We start from the raw sequence: 21,402 nt of genomic DNA, 5'->3' as shown, positions 1-21,402 counted from the left end.
TTGTTTAAGCATTTCTGTTTACAGATGTGTGGAGTCAGCTATTTGTAATATAGTGAGACTGCACTTCCTGTGCGTTGAATGGTGTTGCTCAACTGTGGTCAGCTGAATTCCTTGTACAGAGATGGATTTTTTAACGTCAAGTCAGTTAACTTTGCCAACAATAGCTGGCAATGAGTGCATATTCAAGGCTAGCATGAAGTAACTTCTGATGGTGTATTAAGTACTGTGGACTTTGTTCTTCATCTTTTCCTGCATGATTCAGACAAAACTGGGCTGTAAGCCTGGCTTTGCAATTAGCCATTGCAGCTTTCATACTTAGTCTTTAGGTGTAAGCATTGTAATAAACTTACTGAATGTGTGATTTTTATGAAGCTTATGGAAAGAAAACTGGTGTAAACTACTAGACTCCTGAAAAATCAATGTTTTTGTTTTTTCCAGATGGAGCAATTATCAGATGAAGAGCTTGACCATGGTGCGGAAGAAGATAGTGATAAGGAAGATCAGGATCTGGACAAGATGTTTGGGGCCTGGCTGGGAGAACTAGACAAACTCACACAGGTTAGGAAGGTTTCAGTCATCTCACATAATAATTCTTTAGAAGTATTACATGTTTTTCATTGGATACTAATTACTTTAGCTTTGACAAAGATCCTATCGAACATTTCAGATGAATAGCAATTAAGGCTTTTTCAGCTATGGCATTTTGTTAGGGCTGAGCCTGCATCCCCAGTTTTATTGTGCAAGGGCAAAAGATGCCTTTCTTCCTCAGTTATTTGGCACTGCCACTTGAAGCAAGACACGCTGCAGCATGTGACCAACTTAGTACACTGTAAAGATTCCTAAGTTAGGTTATTTTCCCTATCTCAATGTTCTTAAATTAATTTTTCACAATCTGGTAGTTCAACATTTCCCAAAGGGTGTGATCCCTTCTGAAAGCTATGGAATCAGTTATTTGTCATGTACATATATGTAGAGAAACACTGCCTTTAGCTGACTAAAGCTGGGCTTTATCTCCAAATGTGTAGTTAGACGTTGTCCAGCCACAGCAGCATTGAATTTATTTGTTGTACCTGAACAGCAATAAGAAAAACTGTGAATGGTGTCACTGATAATACGCAAAGATAATGTGATACACCCAGAGTACTCTTCTGTCATCAGATAGGCAGCTGATGCGTCTTCTCTTTGCATTTTGTTCTTTCTAGGGCTGTTAGGAGAGGGGAAAAAAAAAAAACAACAAACACCTTGCATTTAGAATGAGATGCCATACTCCTGAGGTGATTATCTATTTCTGTGACCAACTGCTATGCTTTTTTTTCTTTTTTCAGTCACGTGAGCTGTCCTCCTGAATAGTGTATTTCATCATTTTCTTTGTCACTTAGACTTAAGCAAAGGTGTGATACCCTTAGTTTCAATAAGCAACAGAAGAAGGGGCTTTTTTGATCACTTGTTTGCTCTAAGTGTGGGGAAAAAGGAGGAATCGTGTTTTGCAGAGACTGAAGGAAAATCATACAGCAGTGCTTCACATTCATACTCATGTCTGCTATCATCTGTTTAAAGGCTCTGCCTGCAAGTTCTGTATGTAGGTAACACTTCTAAAACAGGGGAACGTATTTTATTTTTTTCTGAACCAGTGTGTACAGGTCAGTAAAGAATCTTCCCCTTCAGATGAATGGAAGATGGTGTGAAAGAAATCTGTATATCATATTTCTTTTTGTCTTTAATTCCCTGCAAAGGATTTTTAATGGTACATGAGAGCCGTTTTGAAGGCATGGGCTCTGTAAATTATCTCAAATGAGGAGCATCACAGATAAGCACAATGGGTAATTGGTTTTAGACTTTTAGTTCTTTGCTCCGTTTTAGCAGCTATGAGCAGCCTAGAAATATAAGTGTGCTTTACTTTGGACTTTCAGCTTTACTATTAACATAGATTTTCTAGGTTTGTGTGCTGATCCATTTAAAATGCTTAAAACATACTAACAGGTAATTTAGGGAAGGACACGCATTTGTTTCGCACATCGGTATCACCATGCAACACAGTATGCAACATAGCCCTACAGTTGCAATTCTGCCTTTTGCTACTACTTAGAAGTGACATTTCCCCCCAAACTTTTAATGACCTCATATGGTTTTGTATAAACAAATGAATACAGTCAGTTGTGTCTCAGTTAGTTTGTTTGGAAAGTGGTTGTATCTTGATGCAGCTGAAGTCCCAGTAAAGGGGCACGATTCCAGGTCATGAGCTCCAAAGTACATTCTGGTATAGTTTCATCATTTGTTGCTATTTATCAGCTGCACTCTGAGAGCAATGGGTGAAAAAGCTTTTTGTCCCCTAGTTCCTTGAACTTTAACTTCCTTTTTAGATTTCCTAAGTGTGTGTTAGGAGGGATTGAAAGTAAGACCCAGATTCCTTTCCAGATGGCAATGTTTTTCAAAAGATGGGTAATTGTTGAGATGTCTTAAGATCATTTCAATTCACTTTGCTTGTTTTAGCCCTTTGCTTAATAAAAGCACTATAAAACAGCCACAAAATTTGCAGCACATGTGAACAGTGTCTGTCACAGAGTGCGTTAGCAGTTGATATAAGATTATCCTGCTATATGGTGCAGGATAAATGAAGTCTTACCTTGCTTCTCATTTTTCAGAACTAATCTTTTAGTGCTGTTTCAGTTTTCAGCAGTGGTCTGAACTGGTATTTTAATATCATAATGCATAATGGAGAATGTGCTCTCATAATTAGTAAGGGCATATCCCAATTATTTCCAAGGACGTGCTCTAACATAATTATCTAAAATGTGTTTTACTGAATTTAAGAATGCTTTTAACCAGAATTTATTTGCTTTTCAGGAGGTGTTTTGAGTCAGTCTGTGGGTTTAGTTGGAAGGAATGAGCCCTAACTTGCTTCCTTTATCTCAAGTTTCATTGCTGCCTCTAGGGTTCTAATTGATACATTTCAACCATTCTGTGTGGGGCCATATGTAAGCTCCATCAGAGGTACTACAGGTGTTTTTTCCACATGATGGAAAACAGTGCTGCACTACTGGCTTCTGCTCATTAAGTGATGATTGACTTCCTGATAAAATTATTTTTTGAAGTTCAAGCCAACCTGAGGTGAGAAGGAAAGGGGTTCAGCAAAGATAAATGCTCAAACAAAAAGATTAGTGCATTTTATTTTAACAAAGGCGTGGGTAAAGATGTGGGAAATTGAAATAAAAAACACAGGTGAGAAACTTAATTCTTTTGGAGCTAGAAGATGCTTTTTTCTTTCGGACAAACATGTCTTCAGGAAAGCTTTATTAATATAAATTTTGCTTTAATTCACACACTCTGCTGCTCTGTCAAGCAACAGTAGGAGATAATTCCCCACATAACACTTCTCACTTCTGGGGCATTACGTACTTCTTTGGTCACCAGCTGGATCATGTTGCCCTATTGTTTGTTATATACAAAAATGCTGGTGTTTATTGTAAAGTTCTATGTTCGTATCAGCCTTGATAATATAACAATTAGATATATCAGGTGGAAAGAGGTCTTGTCTTTTTTTCCCAGTAGTAGTTTTTAAAAAAAAAAATGTCATACGTTTAGCTTGAAGTTGCCTTCACAGTTCATCATTTTTCACGGGAAAGACTTACTGATAGAAATGTCTGAATTTAATAATCAAAAAAAATTTTTTAATATTAAAAATATATTAAAGATATAATATATATCTTAATATAAAGATACTAAAATCCCTTTTAATAAAACAGAATTCTCCACAAATGATGCCAAGTTTCTTAGGGTGCCAAAGTTTGAACTTGTTTAGATCTCTGTTGAATTCTCTGCAGGGTTGTTGTTATAGGTGAGTCAGCTGTGTTTCAAAACGAGCTGGTATGTAAACACTGAAAAATGCATTTGGATTATGCTTTTGTGTAATTCTATAACAACAGAACTTGTTGAGTATCTTTTCATTGACTGACTAAACCTCTGTTATACAGTGACAGTTTCAATCTAAAGCCTGAAAAAAAAAAGTTTTTGATGTGTCAGAAGATTTTGAAAATGTGATCTTAAAGAAAATCAATTTAATTTTGAACATTTCATTGTCAAAGTTAACTCTGCTCTTTTTCTTGTCCTTTTCAGAGTTTGGATACAGACAAACCTGTGGCACCAGTGAAGAGATCACCTCTCCATCAGGAAACTAATCTTGCCAACTTCTCATATCGTTTCTCCATGTACAATCTAAATGGTTTGTTGAACTATTTAACTCTTTCAAATAATATTTTAGGGAAATAACTATTTCAGCCATAAATAAGGTCATCATAAAATAGTTTAATAGAGCATTCAAATACACTTGTAGCTGAAATGAAAACGTTTGCTTTAAAGGCCTTGCTTTCTTACGGCATAGAATTTGAAATATCCCCAAACTGTAACTTTTACAGCACCTAATATCTAAGAATTGTAGTCTAGCGTTTCTAAAGAAATACTTGTTCTGGGATCTGGTCTCATGAAAGAATTAACATGTATATGTTAAACAGAAAGAAAAAGCATCTTGCTTCATGGGACAGAATGCAGGAATATAGCTACAGAATGTTTACACATTAAACTAAAAGTGCACTTTTCCTTGTCTTAAAATAACTTCCTGTGGTTGTAACATGGGAAGCTTTAATTTAAAAGTTTGATTATTCATATAGGATTTTGCATTTTTTTTAAAGCAATGTCAGATGTGCTTAGAAAAGTATACTTATTTAAAAAAGCTAGAGCATGGTATATACAAGAACATTTTTAGATTCTGTTCGTGTGACAGCAGTTTGGGCCTTTCAGATGTAATCTAATAATTCACAGGTTTCGCTTATCAGTAAATGTATTTAACCTAAACGGTCATTTAATTGCTCTTAGACCACTCAAGAGTGTTAGTGCAAATAAATTTGTGTTTAGCAGTGAGGAGAGATTTTGCAGCATAGATGGGGAATGAAAATAATTTACTCTGCCCTCTTACTCCAAACAAACATGTAACAAACCTTTGCATACTAAAAACTCTTCTCAATTGCAGAAGCCCTGAATCAGGGGGAGACTGTGGATCTAGATGCCCTCATGGCTGATCTCTGTTCCATAGAGCAGGAGCTCAGCAGCATTGGGTCTCATTCAGCAAATAATACTGCAGTGAAACGCCTTGCCACAGAACCCAAAGCTCAGAAACCACCTGCTAGCCGACCCTCTACTAAGCACAGCAGTATGAAAGGATTATCCTCTTCATCTGGTAAGGTGACTAAACCATCACATGCCAACGTTTCTTTGGATGACATCACTGCACAGTTAGAGAAAGCCTCTTTGAGCATGGATGAGGCAGCCCAGCAGTCAGTTGAAGAAGACACCAAACCAGTAGTTACTGCTCAGCACAGGAGGACAGCATCTGCTGGCACAGTGAGTGATGCTGAGGTGCGCTCAATCAGTAACTCCTCCCGTTCCAGCGTTACTTCTGCAGCTTCCAGCATGGACTCCTTGGATATCGATAAGGTGACAAGGCCTCAGGAATTGGACTTGACATCACAAGGGCAACCAATCACTGAGGTAGTGTCATTAATTCAATCATTTTTTGTTTTCTTCAGTAGTTTTCCTTTTATTTCCTCTTATGGTGATACTCCATGTTAAACATGTTCAGTTACAATGGGGTTGATTAGAGATCAGGATTGCTTTTTGTATGGGCTACATGTAGTGTGGCTACTTCTTTGTTTTATCTGTCTGCAAGGAATCTTATTAAAGAATTTGGGGGGGAGAGTGGGGGTTAAGACTTCCAATCTCTCTTCCTCTTCCAAAGCTACTCAGGGATTTTAATGTTCAATATATGATGTTTTTCTTCTGAGCAAATCTTACATACTGTTTTTAATTTAAATATGAGGAGTTTACAGTTTGGAAAAAAGGAATGACAAGTTCAACAAGAAGTCTATGTGCCTGTTACAGTACACTTAAGTTACTGCATATGTTCCAGATAGGCGCTTCCAGTATCTGAAACTATACCAGCAGTGTGCCACTTCTTAATACTCTTATTTAATATATGGCTGAGAGAACACTTCAAAGCAATGCCCAATGCAGAAAAAATTGCTCTGTGATACAGGAATAGCAGGTGTTCTTTTGAGATTTTGGTGCCCCTGTATTGGTTAATAATGAGAGCAAATTTTTCAGTTAAAAAAAAAAAAAAAGTTTGAGGAACACTGAAAGTGCTGGTGAGTTGTGTGAGGAAATAAGAAAAATGTACCACAGAATTTAAGAACTTACACAAGAAGTAAACTAGAAGCTATCTAGGAGGAATACTCTGAAACAGAAACCTGACCTGTTATTCAGAAGTCAGCTGTACTAATGTGAATGTTCTCTTTCAGTTTTCTCTCCACCAAAGAGAAAACTGGAACAAGCTGAGTTTATTCTAGTCAATAATTAACACTAATTTGAGTGAGCTGTGCTGAAAGTGTGCCTCTACCCATCTGTAGCAAAAGTTCATCTGATCTAAAGAGTGAATGTCAGTTTAATGATCAACACATCAAGGTCATGTTTTTAAATTCAAATCTTTATTTGAAATAGTGAGAAATAAGTGATTTACACTTACAGCCGAGGTATTTTTTTCTTAAAAGCTGGTGATCAATTTTTTTTTTTAATTGGTGATTTGTATTGAGTGAAGCAAAACAACAGTACATAGAAATGTATCCTTTTCTCTTTAGAAAGTTAAAATGCAAACCTATGCGTTATTGCTGTAAGAGCTGGAGCCCAATCCATGACTGTTATTGGTTTTATATTGCTGTTTGTTTTTCAGTCGCTTTCTGTGATAAAACTTACTTTTCTTCTTGGTCCGTGACTATTAGTCATGTGGATGTCTTTTTTAATGCTTAATATTCTACAACAATGCATTTTTATCTCTCCTCAGGCAGCAATTATTTTTTACTTTAATTACTCTCTTCTGCAATTTGCATGGCATAAGGAAAATTTGAAACTTACTCACTTCTTAAAAACGCAAGATGTGGCAGTTGATTTTGCAGGTATCACTCCAGATCTCAGTCTCTTACTTCAGGAGTGATATACTGAGGCATCAGTTTAGATTACCCTTGTAGTCTCACATTTTTCAGTTCTTTGCACGGCATGGGGCATCAGTTTAGATTACCCTTGTAGTCTCACATTTTTCAGTTCTTTGCACGGCATGGGTAATCAACACACCACCAGCTTCACTTAAGTGTCTTGGTGTTGTTGAGCCAACAGGAAGAAGTCAAGAAGTTGCTTTGTCTTCACAAGAGGCTAATCCACATTGCTGCAAGTGTTACAGTTGCTTTCTGAGCAATTAACCATTGACTGTGAGGCTAAGAACTGCCCCCCAAAGCGTTTCTCACAGACATTTGAGAGCTGGCTTTGTAAACCCAGTGATTGATTCTCATAAGAATGTGGCTATTGTTTCCTTGCCCAGATAAATTGATAAGACTGACTCCTTTAAAGGAGGTAATCAAAAAGTGTCGGTAACTTGAGAGCCAAATTCTGCTCTTTTTTTCTTGAGAGCAGAAACCTTCGCAGTCATTAATAGTGCTACTGTGTTTTACTGTCTGGTCTTTTTAATTTTAGTAACCTGGGGAAAGTGTTCATCTCTGAGAAATTCTACCCAGGTTTACAGGAATGATATTTAACTACTCAATATTAAATCTGTTACTTGATGGGACGTCTTACTGTGAGTTGTTGTTTTTTTTTTTTTCTCAATACTGGTAAAAGGGCAAAATCAAATTGGTCTGGAGTTTTGACAGAGATGGTGGTGGCTCAATCAAATTCATCTTAAAAATGGGCAGAAATACAAGGATTCCTTGGTAGAATCGCTGGGCTCAAAAAAGGAGGCTTTTCCTATTTCATTTAGTGCATGAAAAGCTATTGTGAAGGGTTCTATTCACCTTCATGTCTGGGTTCTGAACCAAAACACCTTTCCCTGGTAGGGCTGAATTCTGCCCTCCCACCCAGGCAGTTGTCTCAGTGGTTCTGTTTCTAGTGGAGGACGTCACTATGCCTAAGAGAGTAGTATTTGGAGAAGACCTACTGCCAATGTAGTGGGGGGAAAAAAACAGCAAAGACGTCTTTTTAAATTTAGAAACTGGGAGAGGCTATTACTTCATGACCTCAACAGATGTGTTTTGAATTTGTTTTTCCCATGTAGTGTTTTAAGTTAGCCCTTTTCTTTTTGCCTGTCTTCCTGGTGGCTGTCTGTACTTGAGCTGACCTTTAATTTTTTTTCTTTTCTGCTATGGCTGTTATCAAAGAGGTCAGTGATTTGGCAGCTCTGCCCTTTTGAGTGATCCTCTGTCCTCTCCAGGCATTATAGGGACTTAAAGAAGTCATCTTTTCTTCTGCAACTTAGTTTTATTGGAAACACTAGAGGAAGAAAATAACATTAAGTAAGATGGAAGGCTGTTCCAATAGGAGGAAATGCTTGCCTGAAAAGGGAAATTAAGTTTAGCAGTTAATAACTTCAGTATTCTACCTTAGAAAGTAATTCTGCAGTGTGTTTGAGCCCCCTTACCTGGAAATGTAGGGAAATGCTGTAAAACAACAGCCATGCAGTTGGCACACTGAAGGTATGTGTAGCCTGGTATGCTCTGACTAACACTAGAGACAGATTTAATGGAAAGAGGCTGCAATTCATAGCCCCCCCCCCCCCCCCCCATGATGGAAGGGTATGCCTTCCCCTTCCTGTCTCCCTTCCCCACCCACAGTCCTACATGATTTCATCTCCTTTGCCCCACCTTTGGTGCTTACTGGTACTTAGACCAGAATTTCCTAGTTTTATTCTGGGGCTCATTCTGTGTTAGTTGGGTGAATTGTATGGGCTCAGGGGTTCTGATGTGCGCAGCCGGGAAATATGTAGCCAAGAGCTGGAGACTGAAAGGGACAGTAGGAATACACTCTCTAGTAGTAACGTATTATTCAAATCGTCTTGCGTGGGCAACTGGGCAGGCATTTCAGTGAGTTCCTCCTCTTCCTCCTTGCAAGTCTGCACTGTAGAAACTTACTGGTGGGTAAGATGCTTGAGTATCATGACAGATAGTTACTCTTAGTGGTGCTGTTTGCCAGGACAATCTTTCTTGAATTTGTCTCTGTGCTGTTTTCAGAAGAGTTGGCTGGAATTCTCTGACTTGCCTAAAATCATTATTTTATTTGTCTTAATGATTTGTTTAATTTTCTCCCTTTCTTAATGCATTCTGTGTTTTTAATTGTGTAACAAGAGGCATACACTTTAAATCTTAGTTTCTTCTTGTCAGATATTGCTTGAATGTACAGCTGAACGAGTGATCTAATAGTGTGAGTAAAGGAAGGGAAGTGATGACCATATGACTAACTCGTCCCCTTTACCCACCCAGACTGTTTCCTTGTTTCTGCCATCCAGAAATTGTTTGTGTTCAGCAAGTTGTGCTAGAGCAAAAGGAGGAGAAAGTAGCAGGGAGAGAATAGAGAACTGTGCTGATCATGCTTGTGTAGCTAGTTATGCCTGATGGTGAAAGGGCCTATTCATGGACAGTCATTGTTACTGTCCTGCATATGCTCAGTGAAGAGGTTGAAGATAAGTTTGAAGTCTGCCATCTGGTCTGGCACAGTACGCTGTCCCTCCACTCCCCTCCCAACACGATGGAGTTCTTTTTGTATGTAACCCAGTTTACGCAGCTGAGAGGTCTTGACTTGCAAAGATAATCCATAATTTAGTGGGTAGTAATCTTAAAAATACTTTTCTTGATTTTTTTTTTTTTACTTAAATTCATTGTAGCTTTATACATTATGTAGGAGAACTGAAAATTATGATGAGGGATTACTAGTTCATTAAAACTAAGGATTTTTTGCTTCACTTGGCAGAGAAGAAGGAACTGTAGAGTAAACTGTAATGTTTCTTTTGGGAAATGAAGGGAGCTTTGGGGGCCTGACAGTTAGTAATGGTTGTGATGCAAGCTGAGCATACATAGATCTGCATTGGCCAGAAACTCCTGTGGGACAAAGTGGAAAATTTAAAAATGGGTGCAAGGAAAAAAAAAATAGTTCTGCAACAATTTTGCCTTTATTCTTATATAGTTTATATTAGTTGCCACTAAGATAATGATTGTTGCATGAAGGAGTACAGAAACTTTTCCTAACCATAGCAGAGTATCGTAGGTCATCTTTTGTGTGTGATTACTAAATGTTACATTGCATGAAAATGTAATTATAACTGTTCTTGTATGCAGAGAAGGAAGTCCGCAACACAGTCTTTGGTAGGCGACAGTGTCTTAAAATAGAGTTGGATTGCTGAACCTCACGTATAATTTGTAGCTGATTTAAAGAACAGTTGTGGTCTGTTTTAGTTCTTGGAGTAATAGGGCATTATTGGCTCTTGTATTTGGGAGCCTGAAGTTTGAGTGGTCGTCCTTATGTTCCGTGTTTTGTGTGGTTAGCAGACACTAAAGATACTTGCCTCTCTGAGAATAGTCACTGATACACAACAAACAAGGAAGGGTAGATGTTTGTTTTGGCATTTTGTTTGGTTTTGTTGTTTTGTCTCTTTCTTTTTTTAAAGACAAAAAATCTGCCAGTTATGTTGTTAATTCTGTACACAAAAAGTGTATTCTGGAGTGTTTACAGTTATCTTTTTTCTGAGCTGAAAATAGTCAATGGAAAGACTTGATTTGAAACATGAATTAGACCATCTCTCTCTTCTTTTTTTTTTTTACATTTATAAAATCACCAATTGTTTTTTAATAAGTCAACAGTAAAGGAAAATTGTGTATCTATCATTGAAGCGTTACTTTGGCTTCCATTTTTTTTTTTTTGGCGTAAGAAGTGTGAGCAGTCCAGTTTTCAAATGTTGAAGTACATGTAAAGCATCTCTTCATCTGCCAGTTCTTTTGAGGCTTTCAAAATATCGTCTGAGATAAACTTATGAGTTTATGAAATGTAAGCAATATTTTGTGTTCTGGTAATTAAATACGCTTAGTTATTCATTGTGAAGTTTATGCATGCTAGTAAAACAGTTTTCTTCCTATGTTATGCTAGAACACAATGATTGTTAATATGCTTATCTCCACATCTGCAAAACTAGCACCTAATTTTTTCACATGCTTATGGAATCTGCAAAGAAAATGAGAATGCTTGCATTATGATTTCACCAAATTTTATCAAAAGTACTGGGGGGAGTTGTACACTTCAGTTGCAGTTCACAGTGAAGGTATCACTGTACAAGTTGCAATTAATTAGTGGAGCTTTTAAAACTGAATTTCCTTGTAGATATACCAGTCTACTTGAAACCCAGATAAATTCTTTCCCTTTTCTCTCATCTCATTATATGTTTCAAAAAGAGATAGGATGTCTTTAGAAAATTTGGAACAGATGACAAAAATTGAGAACAAAGCAGCCCATTAAGGGACATCAACATCTAAGAGGAGAAATGAATTTATGCAGTTTACTTCAATTGCATATACTGTTATAATATAAGATGAAAGCTAGGGTTTGACAGGTTTGTAAAGGAATTTGAATCCACAAAATAAGACTTCATGTTATGATCAAACAACTGAGAACTGGCCTTCTGGTTGTGTCAGTTTTGCGCATCCTGGTTAGCAGTTAGGCTGTAATAGCATAATAATAGTTGCCTGTCAATAGAAAGACAAATCTTCAGTTATAGTTAACAAAACTTACTCTTAACATTGGTTACATTTGCTTATTTTGGATATTTTGCTTAACCTCATGTTCTTAAAAGTTGTAGATTTTAGGCCAGCAGTATCAGTCTTTGTTTTTTTTGTTTGTTTTAAAGAATAAAGGTTGTCCATATGTCCTATCTACTCCTAACTGAAAAGGTGTATCTGTGACTTTAACTCCACAGTTGTGCATACCCATTCTCTTCTAGTGATGGAGTTCTTGATTTGATATCTACAGGCCTGTTGTTTTTTTTTGTTCTTTTTCCTTTTAGTCTTCCAACTTAACTAACGCATCTCTTTTTGGACAGGTCAGACAACTATTTTCCATGAAATAATAGTCAGCTTTACTTTTTTCCTGCTTTGCGTTTTCTTTTGGGAAAACTCCACTGCTTGAAACCTCATCCCTGCAGACAAATTTTATTTGTGATTTTTGTGTTTGGTTTTATGCTAATTTAAGTCTTTTCTGCTGATTTGAGCAGTCTTTCCCCACCTTGTGTTGGCTCTGGTGTTTGTGCAGCTGCCTAGTGATTCCAATAATTTTCTGGTCTTCCTGCAAAATAATCCTCCCTGTTGTCCATGCAAGAGAGATCTGTGAACACGTGACTTGGGATTGGGATTGACTTCCCTGTGGCAATTTTGCCTTAAATTTCTGTGTCCCAAGCAACTTGTGTTCAACGTAGAACTATCACAACCTGTCTACTCTTTCTCTTGACCTGGGAGGCATGCGGACTAACAAATAGTGCATCTCATGCACATGGTGCAGCAGTTCCTTAATTTGGAATGTCCACAGACCTGTTTCTTAAACTGCATCAAGTTTCAATAGGCTTGGACTGTAACAGCCAAAACTGGAATGAAGTTATAAGGGTCCATAGCAGTTAATGAATACTTGCTGTAAATAGGATTTTGTGAGTCCTGATCGTTGTGTGGTGTTTTTCTTAAGTTGCAGAACTGAATGCTTGGAGTTAGGAAATTCCAATTGCTTGCAGTGAAACAGAGTTGCACAAGTTCCAGGAGGGATGGTCTCTTGGGAGCACAGAGTAATAGCTCTGGATTCTCACTTCCAGTGTCTGGCTCCAATATGCTGTGCAGCAGCCAGGCATTGCAGTTGTAAGAAAGCTGCTGTGTTCTCCTCCCATGGGCCCAAGCATTCTTGAACTTGACCAGTCTTTTGTTCAAGGATAGTTGTTTGCAGCCCATTTGAAAGGCTGGGCAGTTCTGTGTGAGAAGATGCAGCCTTGAGGTTTTTAGTTGTGGTGGTCTGGACTTCAATGAGGCTTTGTGGACTACAGTTTTAATTCTTAAAGCTCCTGCTCGGGCAAATTTGGTTAACTTCCAATGGACCAGCAGAGAAGAGACAGTATGTGAGGCTGCTCCTGTCAATAAACTGTTAGGTGGTCAGGCATACAGAGGTATTAAAGCCTTAAAACTACCTTTATGTTGAATAAATGACTAGTAATAATTCTATAACAAATTTGTTATAAATTTCTTAGTGGTTATAGTTCGGAAACTTTTTTTTATAAGCAACTGAAAATACGTCTTGTATATGGAAGTATCAGGCAGCTGTTATCTAACGGTGCCACTTCAGTTTCTAAGTGGCATAGGTGTATTCCTTTTCTGAGGTCTTGATAAGAATAAACTATAACCCCTTTTGCATTTTTCATCTGTCAAAACCTGTGTAACTCAGTTACCAAAATTAATATGCCTGAAAATAAATACTTTAGTACCTTTGAGGAAAAGGAGCAAGGATTAGATGGCACACTGAATGGAAATCTTTAGGCACTGCTTTTTAGTAGTTCAATTTTTGGTACTGCAGAATGTTCAAAATGTTCAGTTTTTGATACTGCGCACTTAAAAGCATGTCTGTGTCATGACTGAATATTTTGTCCTGAGACATGCATTTGTTTTATTCTCCTTTCTTCTCTTATCAATGATTAGGGAAATAGAGAAATACTTTCACTGGATTTCATTTTAAAATAATTTGCAATATGACAGTGCTCAGTTCTAGTATAGTATGTCCAGCTGAAAGTAAGATTAATCTGCATCCGCTTTTTTCTTGTTATACTTAGTAATTGTCACCAAAGTGTATTTTTGTTACTTGTATGAAGGAACTTATGTGGAAATTATATGAACTTGTATGAAGTGACAGTTTCGTTGTTGTTTTTTTTTTTGGTAGTATTTAGAGAACTGAACTCTCAGTTGTTGACTTAGTGAACAATTGACTGTGCAAAGAGAATGCTACCTGAGTTTGTTTTTTGCTGAGTATGCCTACAGATGTTTTACTTCAGTACTTAAGTTAGTGACTGTTCTGCTCTCATTGTGGTTGAGAACATAATCACATTCTCTTTCCCTTCCAATAGGAGCAGAAAACCTGAATCTCTTATTGTCTTTAAGTCATCGATCATTTATACATACAAAATTGGGATAAGGGACACTGAAACTTTTTAATGTTGTTTTGTTTCTTTTGCTTCCATTAATTGTCATTATTATGCTTTTTTCTTCCTTCTGATTGAGAATAAACCATTTATTTCCTCTCTGTCCTCTTTCCTCTCCCTTTTTCATCCTTTCCTCTGTGTTTTCCTGCATATTTACTCTGTTTTTATGGGACATTTCATCAATCAGTCCAAGCATCCCATTAATTTTACAGAAGAGGAGGCTGAACTGATTCCTGTAAGTTACTATCACATGTATATATGGCTTCTGTTTGTCAGTAGTTGAATGTGTTTGCCTGAAAACTCACATCACTCATGTGATTTCAATTTGAATCCATTGGTATCCCAACAGCGCAGTAAGGTAAACATATAAATCATTAAAATTATGCTTCTCAGTCTTAAGTTGATAATTACCTGTTTTCTAGTTATTAATTGTGGAAGCCTACTTGAAATACACTTAATACATGTAACAATTTTTATTACTTTTGAAGCATAATTGCTTTTGACGGTCTGCTGCAAAGGAAGGCAGAAAATGTAATCTTTCAAATCAGATGCTCATCATTTTATTTTTTATGTTCTTATATGTTATACGTGAAAACATAATCTCAAGGGATGCGCAAAGGAAAATTTGGGTTCTTCTTTTCTCTCTTTGGCCCCTTTGTGACGAAGTTTAAAATATATATATATAAAAAAATAAAAACATAATTAATTCTTGTTCTCTTTTGAAAAAAGACATCAGCTTAAACAATTAGAATATACTAAAGAATTCAACATACTGTTGTAGTCAAAAGTTATAGTAATTAACTTTTCAAGAAACCTTTGAAAGCATATAGTTTTCTATCAGAGACTGCTTACTGCATTTCCCACAGTTTTATTGTGAACAGACATAGGCTTTTTAAAAAGGTTTTTCGAGATTCTCAGCTGTCATTAATTAACTCCAAAATAATGGCACAAGAGTGCCACCAGCTGGTTTAACTACATGTTATGATTTAATGTTAAATTGTTAGATTTGCAAGAAATGTGGCAAGATACTTAAAAAGACACTCAGAACTTGTGTCGATGTCTGCTTTCTATGTACTGCGGTAAGTTATTCTTTTGTATAGGCCTTGAGTGAATGATGTCCGAACCTACAGGTAATGTTTAACCAGGAAAGAGTTTTTCTATTTAACATACTTAAAGCATTAGAACAGTAAGATAAGATACCATGGAAGATTGGGTGGGAATTGCAAGAAAAAGATGACCTGACAGTTTTTGTTCACTTATTTTTAAAAGTGACAGTGTAAAAAACACACTTAGTACCTTTCATAGGGTATTTTACTGTCATCAATCCCTATGTACATGTATTCTGAGCTCCTACTGTAAAGTTAGAGGAATTAGATACAACTCTGGCTCGTAAATGAGGTGGACTTTTTGTAGATTTGTCTGAACTGAATGATGATCAGATGTGTAATAAAAAGATGGATCAGTGTTTGAGGCAAATGTGCTTGTCAACTTTTTGCAGAAATCTGCAAGAAGAATTGAAGAAATGAGTTAATGAGTAAATATATATAGCACATTACTTACAAAGTGATGGCCTGCTGCAGTTGCAAGATGGGCTGTATAGCTTGCATCCTTCAGAAGCTAACTGGACAGCTCAGTTTATCACAGTTTCTAAAAATGTCTTTATTTCTTAAAATCCACCCATTAGTTACTCCCTGCAGGAAATAATTCTAATACGCTAAATTTAGTGTTAAGGATTTTTTTGTTGTTGTTGTTGAAACTGTCTTTCATTATGAGACCTCAGAACCTCAAGAATTAAAATAACCAACTGAACTTTTCAAAAAAAGGGATCAAAAGGGTAACTGGGGAAAAAATCGTGAGCTTTGGCCATGTAGAACATTACTTATATGGCTCAAGTAATTACATTCTGAAAATCTGAAAAGTACATTCATTTCCTGGTGGTGCATCTGTTCTAGCAAACACCTTTTTGTAGTTCTTTCTGCTTTTTGCCACTAACAGGCTTAGTGGCAATAGTTTCACCGATGTGGAAAGTAAAACTACATGTATTTAGAAGGAACTTGGCTTTCAGGTAAGATGTGAGAGTGGAATAGGGAGAAACCTATGCTAAATTGATTAAAATAATGTGTTTTTTCCCTTGTTTAATGCAGAAATACTTACAAGCAGAGGCAAAAAGTTACATGTGAACACACTTAATTCATGCTTCTAGAGTCCCTGATGAGGATAAAAAGTACTTCAGCATTGGAAAACTTTCTGGTTTAAGCAACTGCTTATCTTTTAGGGGAAGTTTTGTGTGGAGTTTTTTCAAAAATGAAATGCAATATTCAACACCTGGTTCATAAACTTGTAGTATTTAGGCCTGAAGATAATGAATGCTAGATTTATGCCTTCAAACAAAGGCAATTTTAAAAATAATTTGTGTCCAGTTACTTCATGAACTGATTTTTTCTCTCTGGGTTTATGCATATTTGTAGTTAGGTGCACATAATTGTTTAGCTGAGCTATAATTCTTGAGAACTCGGGCTTTCTTGTTGCTTTACTACTTCTGCTCATTCTAACTTTTGGGTATCTGCAGTACTGCAGGATGTTTTGCACAGTAGTAAGGAGCCACAGTCAAGAGACATATGGCAAAGAACTGTTGCTTTCCTGCTTCTAGACATGGCTCTCCAACTCAAATTCATATAGGTATTTTGAGAAGTAATGCTGTGATGATATTTTACTGGCCAATACCTGTTCTCATGAAATGCTATTTTTCTTAATTTCCAAAGTAACTTTCTTCTGGTTATCAGTTTTCATGTGTTGCTGTAAGTCTGGCAAATAGTGTTAGCATAGAATAAAAGCTCCTTAGCAGAGAAATGTCCCACTGTACTGCAATGCAAGATGGCAGCATCTAAAATAAGCAATGATAGGAAGAGGGTTAAATAATTTCCCTTAAGCTTCTCTTTCAGAGAAATATTCTCTAGGGAATAGTATTTCCTTTAAAGAGAGATTCCTTAGGCTAACCCCTATTAAAGAGGCTATGAATGTACATTGTATTTATTTATTTATTTGCCCTCAGAACTCTATTCAACAAGAAAGTGATGTATCTTTATTGGAATCCACAATGTCTGACAAAGTGTATCCAGAAGCTCTTTAAAATAATTCCTTGAACTTGTCCTTGGTTTTTTTTTTAATCTATGTTTTTGAGGTTTAGATTGAGCCAACCAATTTATTCTGGAAGGTCTGTGGTAACATTCTGGAAGTTCTGTAATAGTGTGTTGTAATGAGACAATCCTAGAGTATGTATGAAGTTACAACTTCTGTGTAGGAAGGAATACTATTCAGAGTGAAAATACATGTAGCAGAAATCATTTTAAAGAGAAGGGGGGAAAAAAGAGGATAGGTCTGCCTTCAAGTTAAGCAAAACTGTATCTATCTATCATTAACATTAGTGTCTCCTCAGGCCGAGTAAATGAGTTGTTCTTTAAATACAGTGTTTCTTAAACACTGAAGTTGAAATGATATGATTGTGTGTTAGGAAGCCTATTTTGAGAGTTCTGAATTACTGTAATCAATGTGCAAGGTCTTTTAATCATTGCAGGTCCTACATCACAAAGCTCTGTGTGTGTGAGGTGTGAAAATTTTGTCACTAGGCAGCAGTGCTGTGCTTCTGAAACATTTGATGTAGAAACGCGTGGTAATTAATTTGCAGGCAGAAAAATCTTCGTTCAGTTTGCATCATATACTGAGTCTATGCTAGTGGCTAAGTACCGGCTGGAGCCTAGGTTTTACTTGAGATGCTGTGTAGAGTCTCTTCTGAGCTGTAACCTTTAAAGGGTGCTAGAGACACTTATCGCAGAACGTGGCACTCATACCAAGTAAAATCCCCTTGCAGGGACTTCATGCACCAAACTATTTGATGTTGCCTTGCATGAAGTTATAGACATAGTCTCTCCAACTTTTTCAGGAGACTATTGCCTGTTGTGGCTCTGAAGAAGACAGTGATGCTATGCAGCATTTGGCTTTTAATTACTGAAAAAAGAATATGGTAGTCTGCCTGTTCATTGTGCCTTGTTCTATATAGGGTAACACTAATCAACAGAAATAACAGCTGGGACAGATGCAGTCACAAGGGGTGAAATTTGCAGTATAGTGGTGGTACATGAGGCACATTCAGTGTTCTTGTTTAGTGCTATAGTGTTGCTCTAATTTCCGTAGCAGACTTGTGACTAGGCAGTTCTGCAGACTGCTGTGGGATGACAGTTCTGTTGTTCCTCTGTAGCAGATGCTCTAGATTTCTCCAACTCTGTTGTTAATCGATTTTTACTATTTGAGAATCATCCTTATGGGTTGCTGCTAGTTTTGCTCCTGCTTTTTGAACAGACTAAATATTTTCTGCTAATTTCTCTTCTGAGAGAAATTTGGGGATTTGCTCCCAACTTCTTGGAAGCTGCAAGGCGAGAGAAACATAAGTGTGTTTTGTTTTGTTTTATTTTTACAAAAACAAAGCTTAATTGTAAGCCAGGTTTAGATTACTATTATTATAGTAACATCTTTTTTTCGTTAATTATGGAAGCAGCAGCCAATACAGAAAACATGAAACCAGTTCCTTGCCTCCATGGTCATTTAGTGGATTCGTTTGTACAGAAGAAGCAGAATGTTCAGTTTTAGAACACTAGATGGGATTTTAAGTGTTAATAAGTGGATGTTTTCTGTAATAGTTGTAAATGTCTTTAAAAATAAGTTGTCTCTTGCAGAAAAGAAACCGGTAGCAGGTAAGCAACCTCTTAATTCTATTGTGTGACCTTTTGTACAGGGGAAGGTTAAACTTATGTCCTCTATTAGCACAATTGCTGTTATACTAGAGTGTTAGGCTTGCAGTATTTGGGAATATTCACATATTTTATGGGAGGGAAATAAACTGAGGATGCAAGGTGTTTTTTCTTTAAACTCTGCTTATCTTCTATAGTCAATACACTATAAAATTACTGACTTCTTTTGACTTATGTTCTTTCTCTTTCTTTCTGCACAAGCACTCCTATTTGGACAGGGAAACCTCCCTCCTTCTCCGAAACATTGCAGGAAAGCCTTCTCACTTGCTGACCAAGGTGATGCTTCTTCTTTCCACCTGCATGTGACTATTTCTATGTAGAAAAATGCTTGTGCTGTATGCTATGCTCCTGCCACCCCTGCCCTTTCCAGGAACTTTTGCGTTTACTTTTACATGATTTTCATGATTGTCAAACGTGCTTTTAAAGACTGTATTTTGTTGTTTGTTTTTGCAGATTTATCAGTGTTCAAGTTCTTGACAAGTACTTAATAGCTATGTCAGCAGGTAAAAATGTATTAACTAAAAAGGAAAAGTAGTGACCTAAAGGTTCTTTTGTTACTATTCCCACTCAGTGCTTTAAGAAAATAGAGCTACAACTGTGAAAAATATGTAGGAGCATTCAGTGCTGTTAAAAGGCAGTAGTATCCTTAAAATAAGTTTACTTGCTATAAGATGATAAACTGTAGCAAGTAATGGGACTTCCTTGAGTACTGTCTTGATGTAACATGGGCACAATATCGTAGTAAGACAGTGAGCCAGGTATGGATGAAGCATGATTATAGATACATTTTCCTTACAGGTCAATAACGGACTAAGAGGCCATAAATTGCCATTCACTTTCTCTGGTTCAGTTTAAAAATTGTAATTTCCATGCGTATTTCCCTTTCTTTATTGAGTAGGAGAGATGGAGCAAGCTATAAATCTCCCAGACAAAAAAGTGCTGGGATAAAGACTTATATAAGCAGCTTCAGACTGGTGAGAAAGCTGTTTAATATCTGAGGTGTCAGATAAGTCTGATGCTACTTGCATACTGCAAACCACTCCTTGGTTATTTTTCTGAAAGAGACATGATGGATGAAAAACCTCAGGCAAGACTGAACTTGCCAAGGTATGTTTTGTCACTTCAAAACGATATAATGTTTAAGCAGTCTGTATTTTTCTTAAATACATCAACATTTTTCTCAAAATGCTCGGCATCTTGACAGCAAACTTTTAGGCTCTCTTCTAGAGGAACATAAACCACAGTGAAAAACAAGTAATTTTTTTCTTTTGTGACTGTTTCTCCTGAATTTCAAGTCTGTCACTTTCCCCTCCCACCTGTCAGCACCCTTTACCCCAAGTAACAAAGCAAATAGCCACCAAACCAGCAAGCCTTGCTTGGTTGAAAATTGATTAACAGATTAACAGTGGCTGTGGCACAAACTATAATACTCTTTCATCTCCATGTATTTTCGTATCTTCCTTTCCTAGTTAGTTATACTGGACGAGTGGTGGTTACCACATGGTTATACCCATCTCACCAACAAAGATGTTAAATAATACTGGTTCCAATACAGACCCCTGAGGAAAACCACTCATCTGGTCTCCACATGGACGTTGAGCCATGGACCGCAATTCTTTGAATGCGAGTATCCAGCCAATTCTTTATCCATCGAGGGGTCCATCTGTCAAGTCTTCATCCCTAAGTCTTACAGGGAAGGATGTTGTGCAGGACAGTATCAAGTGTTTTGCACAAGTCCAGGCAACAATCAGTTGTTGCTCCCTAATCCACCAATGCTGTAGCCCCATCATAGAAGGCCATCAGATTTGTCAGGCATAATTTGCTCCTGGTGAAGCTGGGCTGGCTGTCACTAATCATCTGTTTTTCATGTGCTTTAGCGTAATTTCCAGGAGTGTCTGCTCCACAGTTTTACCAGGTATGCTGGTAAGACTGACTGGCCAGTAGTTCCCCAGGTCCTCCTTTTTCCCTTGATAAAAATGAGGGTTATATTTTCCCTCTTGTAGTCAGTGGGAACTTCATTGGACTGCCACAGCTTCTCAAACATGATGGATAGTGGTTTAGGAATTTCATCTGACAGTTCCCTTGGGACCCCCAGATGCATCTCAATTAAGTCCATATTGCTGCTGGCTTAGATCCCTTCAGCTTGTTGTAATGTTAAATAAGCCCCAGAATGAGAGAAGCAGTCCCAAGAAATTGGGCTTTTCCTTGCATTTGTAGTTAGGTGTTAGATGAGTTAAAACTAACTCATACTGCAGTCTATTGCTGGTGTCTCTCACTTGTCAAATAGTGTGTTTCTTACTGTTTTATTGTTTCTTGTATGCTTCCTCTTCCTTGATCTACCCCTTATATTCAGTGTAGAGAGAATTTGGGGGAATGATAAATACCAATTTTGTCCTCTGATGTAAATCCTTATAAAAAATTCTAGTCATGGGCTAGGTTTCTGTTGCATTAGAGCTATGCACAGACACAGATCCTGTTGCAGCACAGGGCAGATCACAGCACAAAAAATGACCTATTCAGTGT

The 21,402-nt window shown here is 37.2% G+C and overlaps 1 protein-coding gene across 11 annotated transcripts in view; it reads left to right on the top strand.

The window, feature by feature from the left end:
- Nucleotides 1-21,402, top strand: part of RAPH1 (Ras association (RalGDS/AF-6) and pleckstrin homology domains 1) — an 85,883-nt gene that overhangs the window by 32,447 nt on the left and 32,034 nt on the right. For 8 of the 11 annotated variants that reach the window (XM_038182490.2, XM_038182491.2, XM_072041046.1 and 5 more), the window contains 5 exons: nt 439-558; nt 4,114-4,219; nt 5,024-5,541; nt 14,262-14,309; nt 19,081-19,155. In XM_038182490.2, the coding sequence (XP_038038418.2) occupies nt 439-558; nt 4,114-4,219; nt 5,024-5,541; nt 14,262-14,309; nt 19,081-19,155 (867 nt within the window). The remainder of the gene's footprint in view (nt 1-438; nt 559-4,113; nt 4,220-5,023; nt 5,542-14,261; nt 14,310-19,080; nt 19,156-21,402) is intronic. The other 3 variants (XM_038182494.2, XM_072041049.1, XM_038182493.2) reach the window with 2 other exon arrangements.

This window comes from Anas platyrhynchos, chromosome 7, assembly GCF_047663525.1.
Source record: "Anas platyrhynchos isolate ZD024472 breed Pekin duck chromosome 7, IASCAAS_PekinDuck_T2T, whole genome shotgun sequence".
Taxonomy (NCBI): Eukaryota; Metazoa; Chordata; class Aves; order Anseriformes; family Anatidae; genus Anas; species Anas platyrhynchos.
This window is presented reverse-complemented; position numbering and strand designations above follow the sequence as displayed.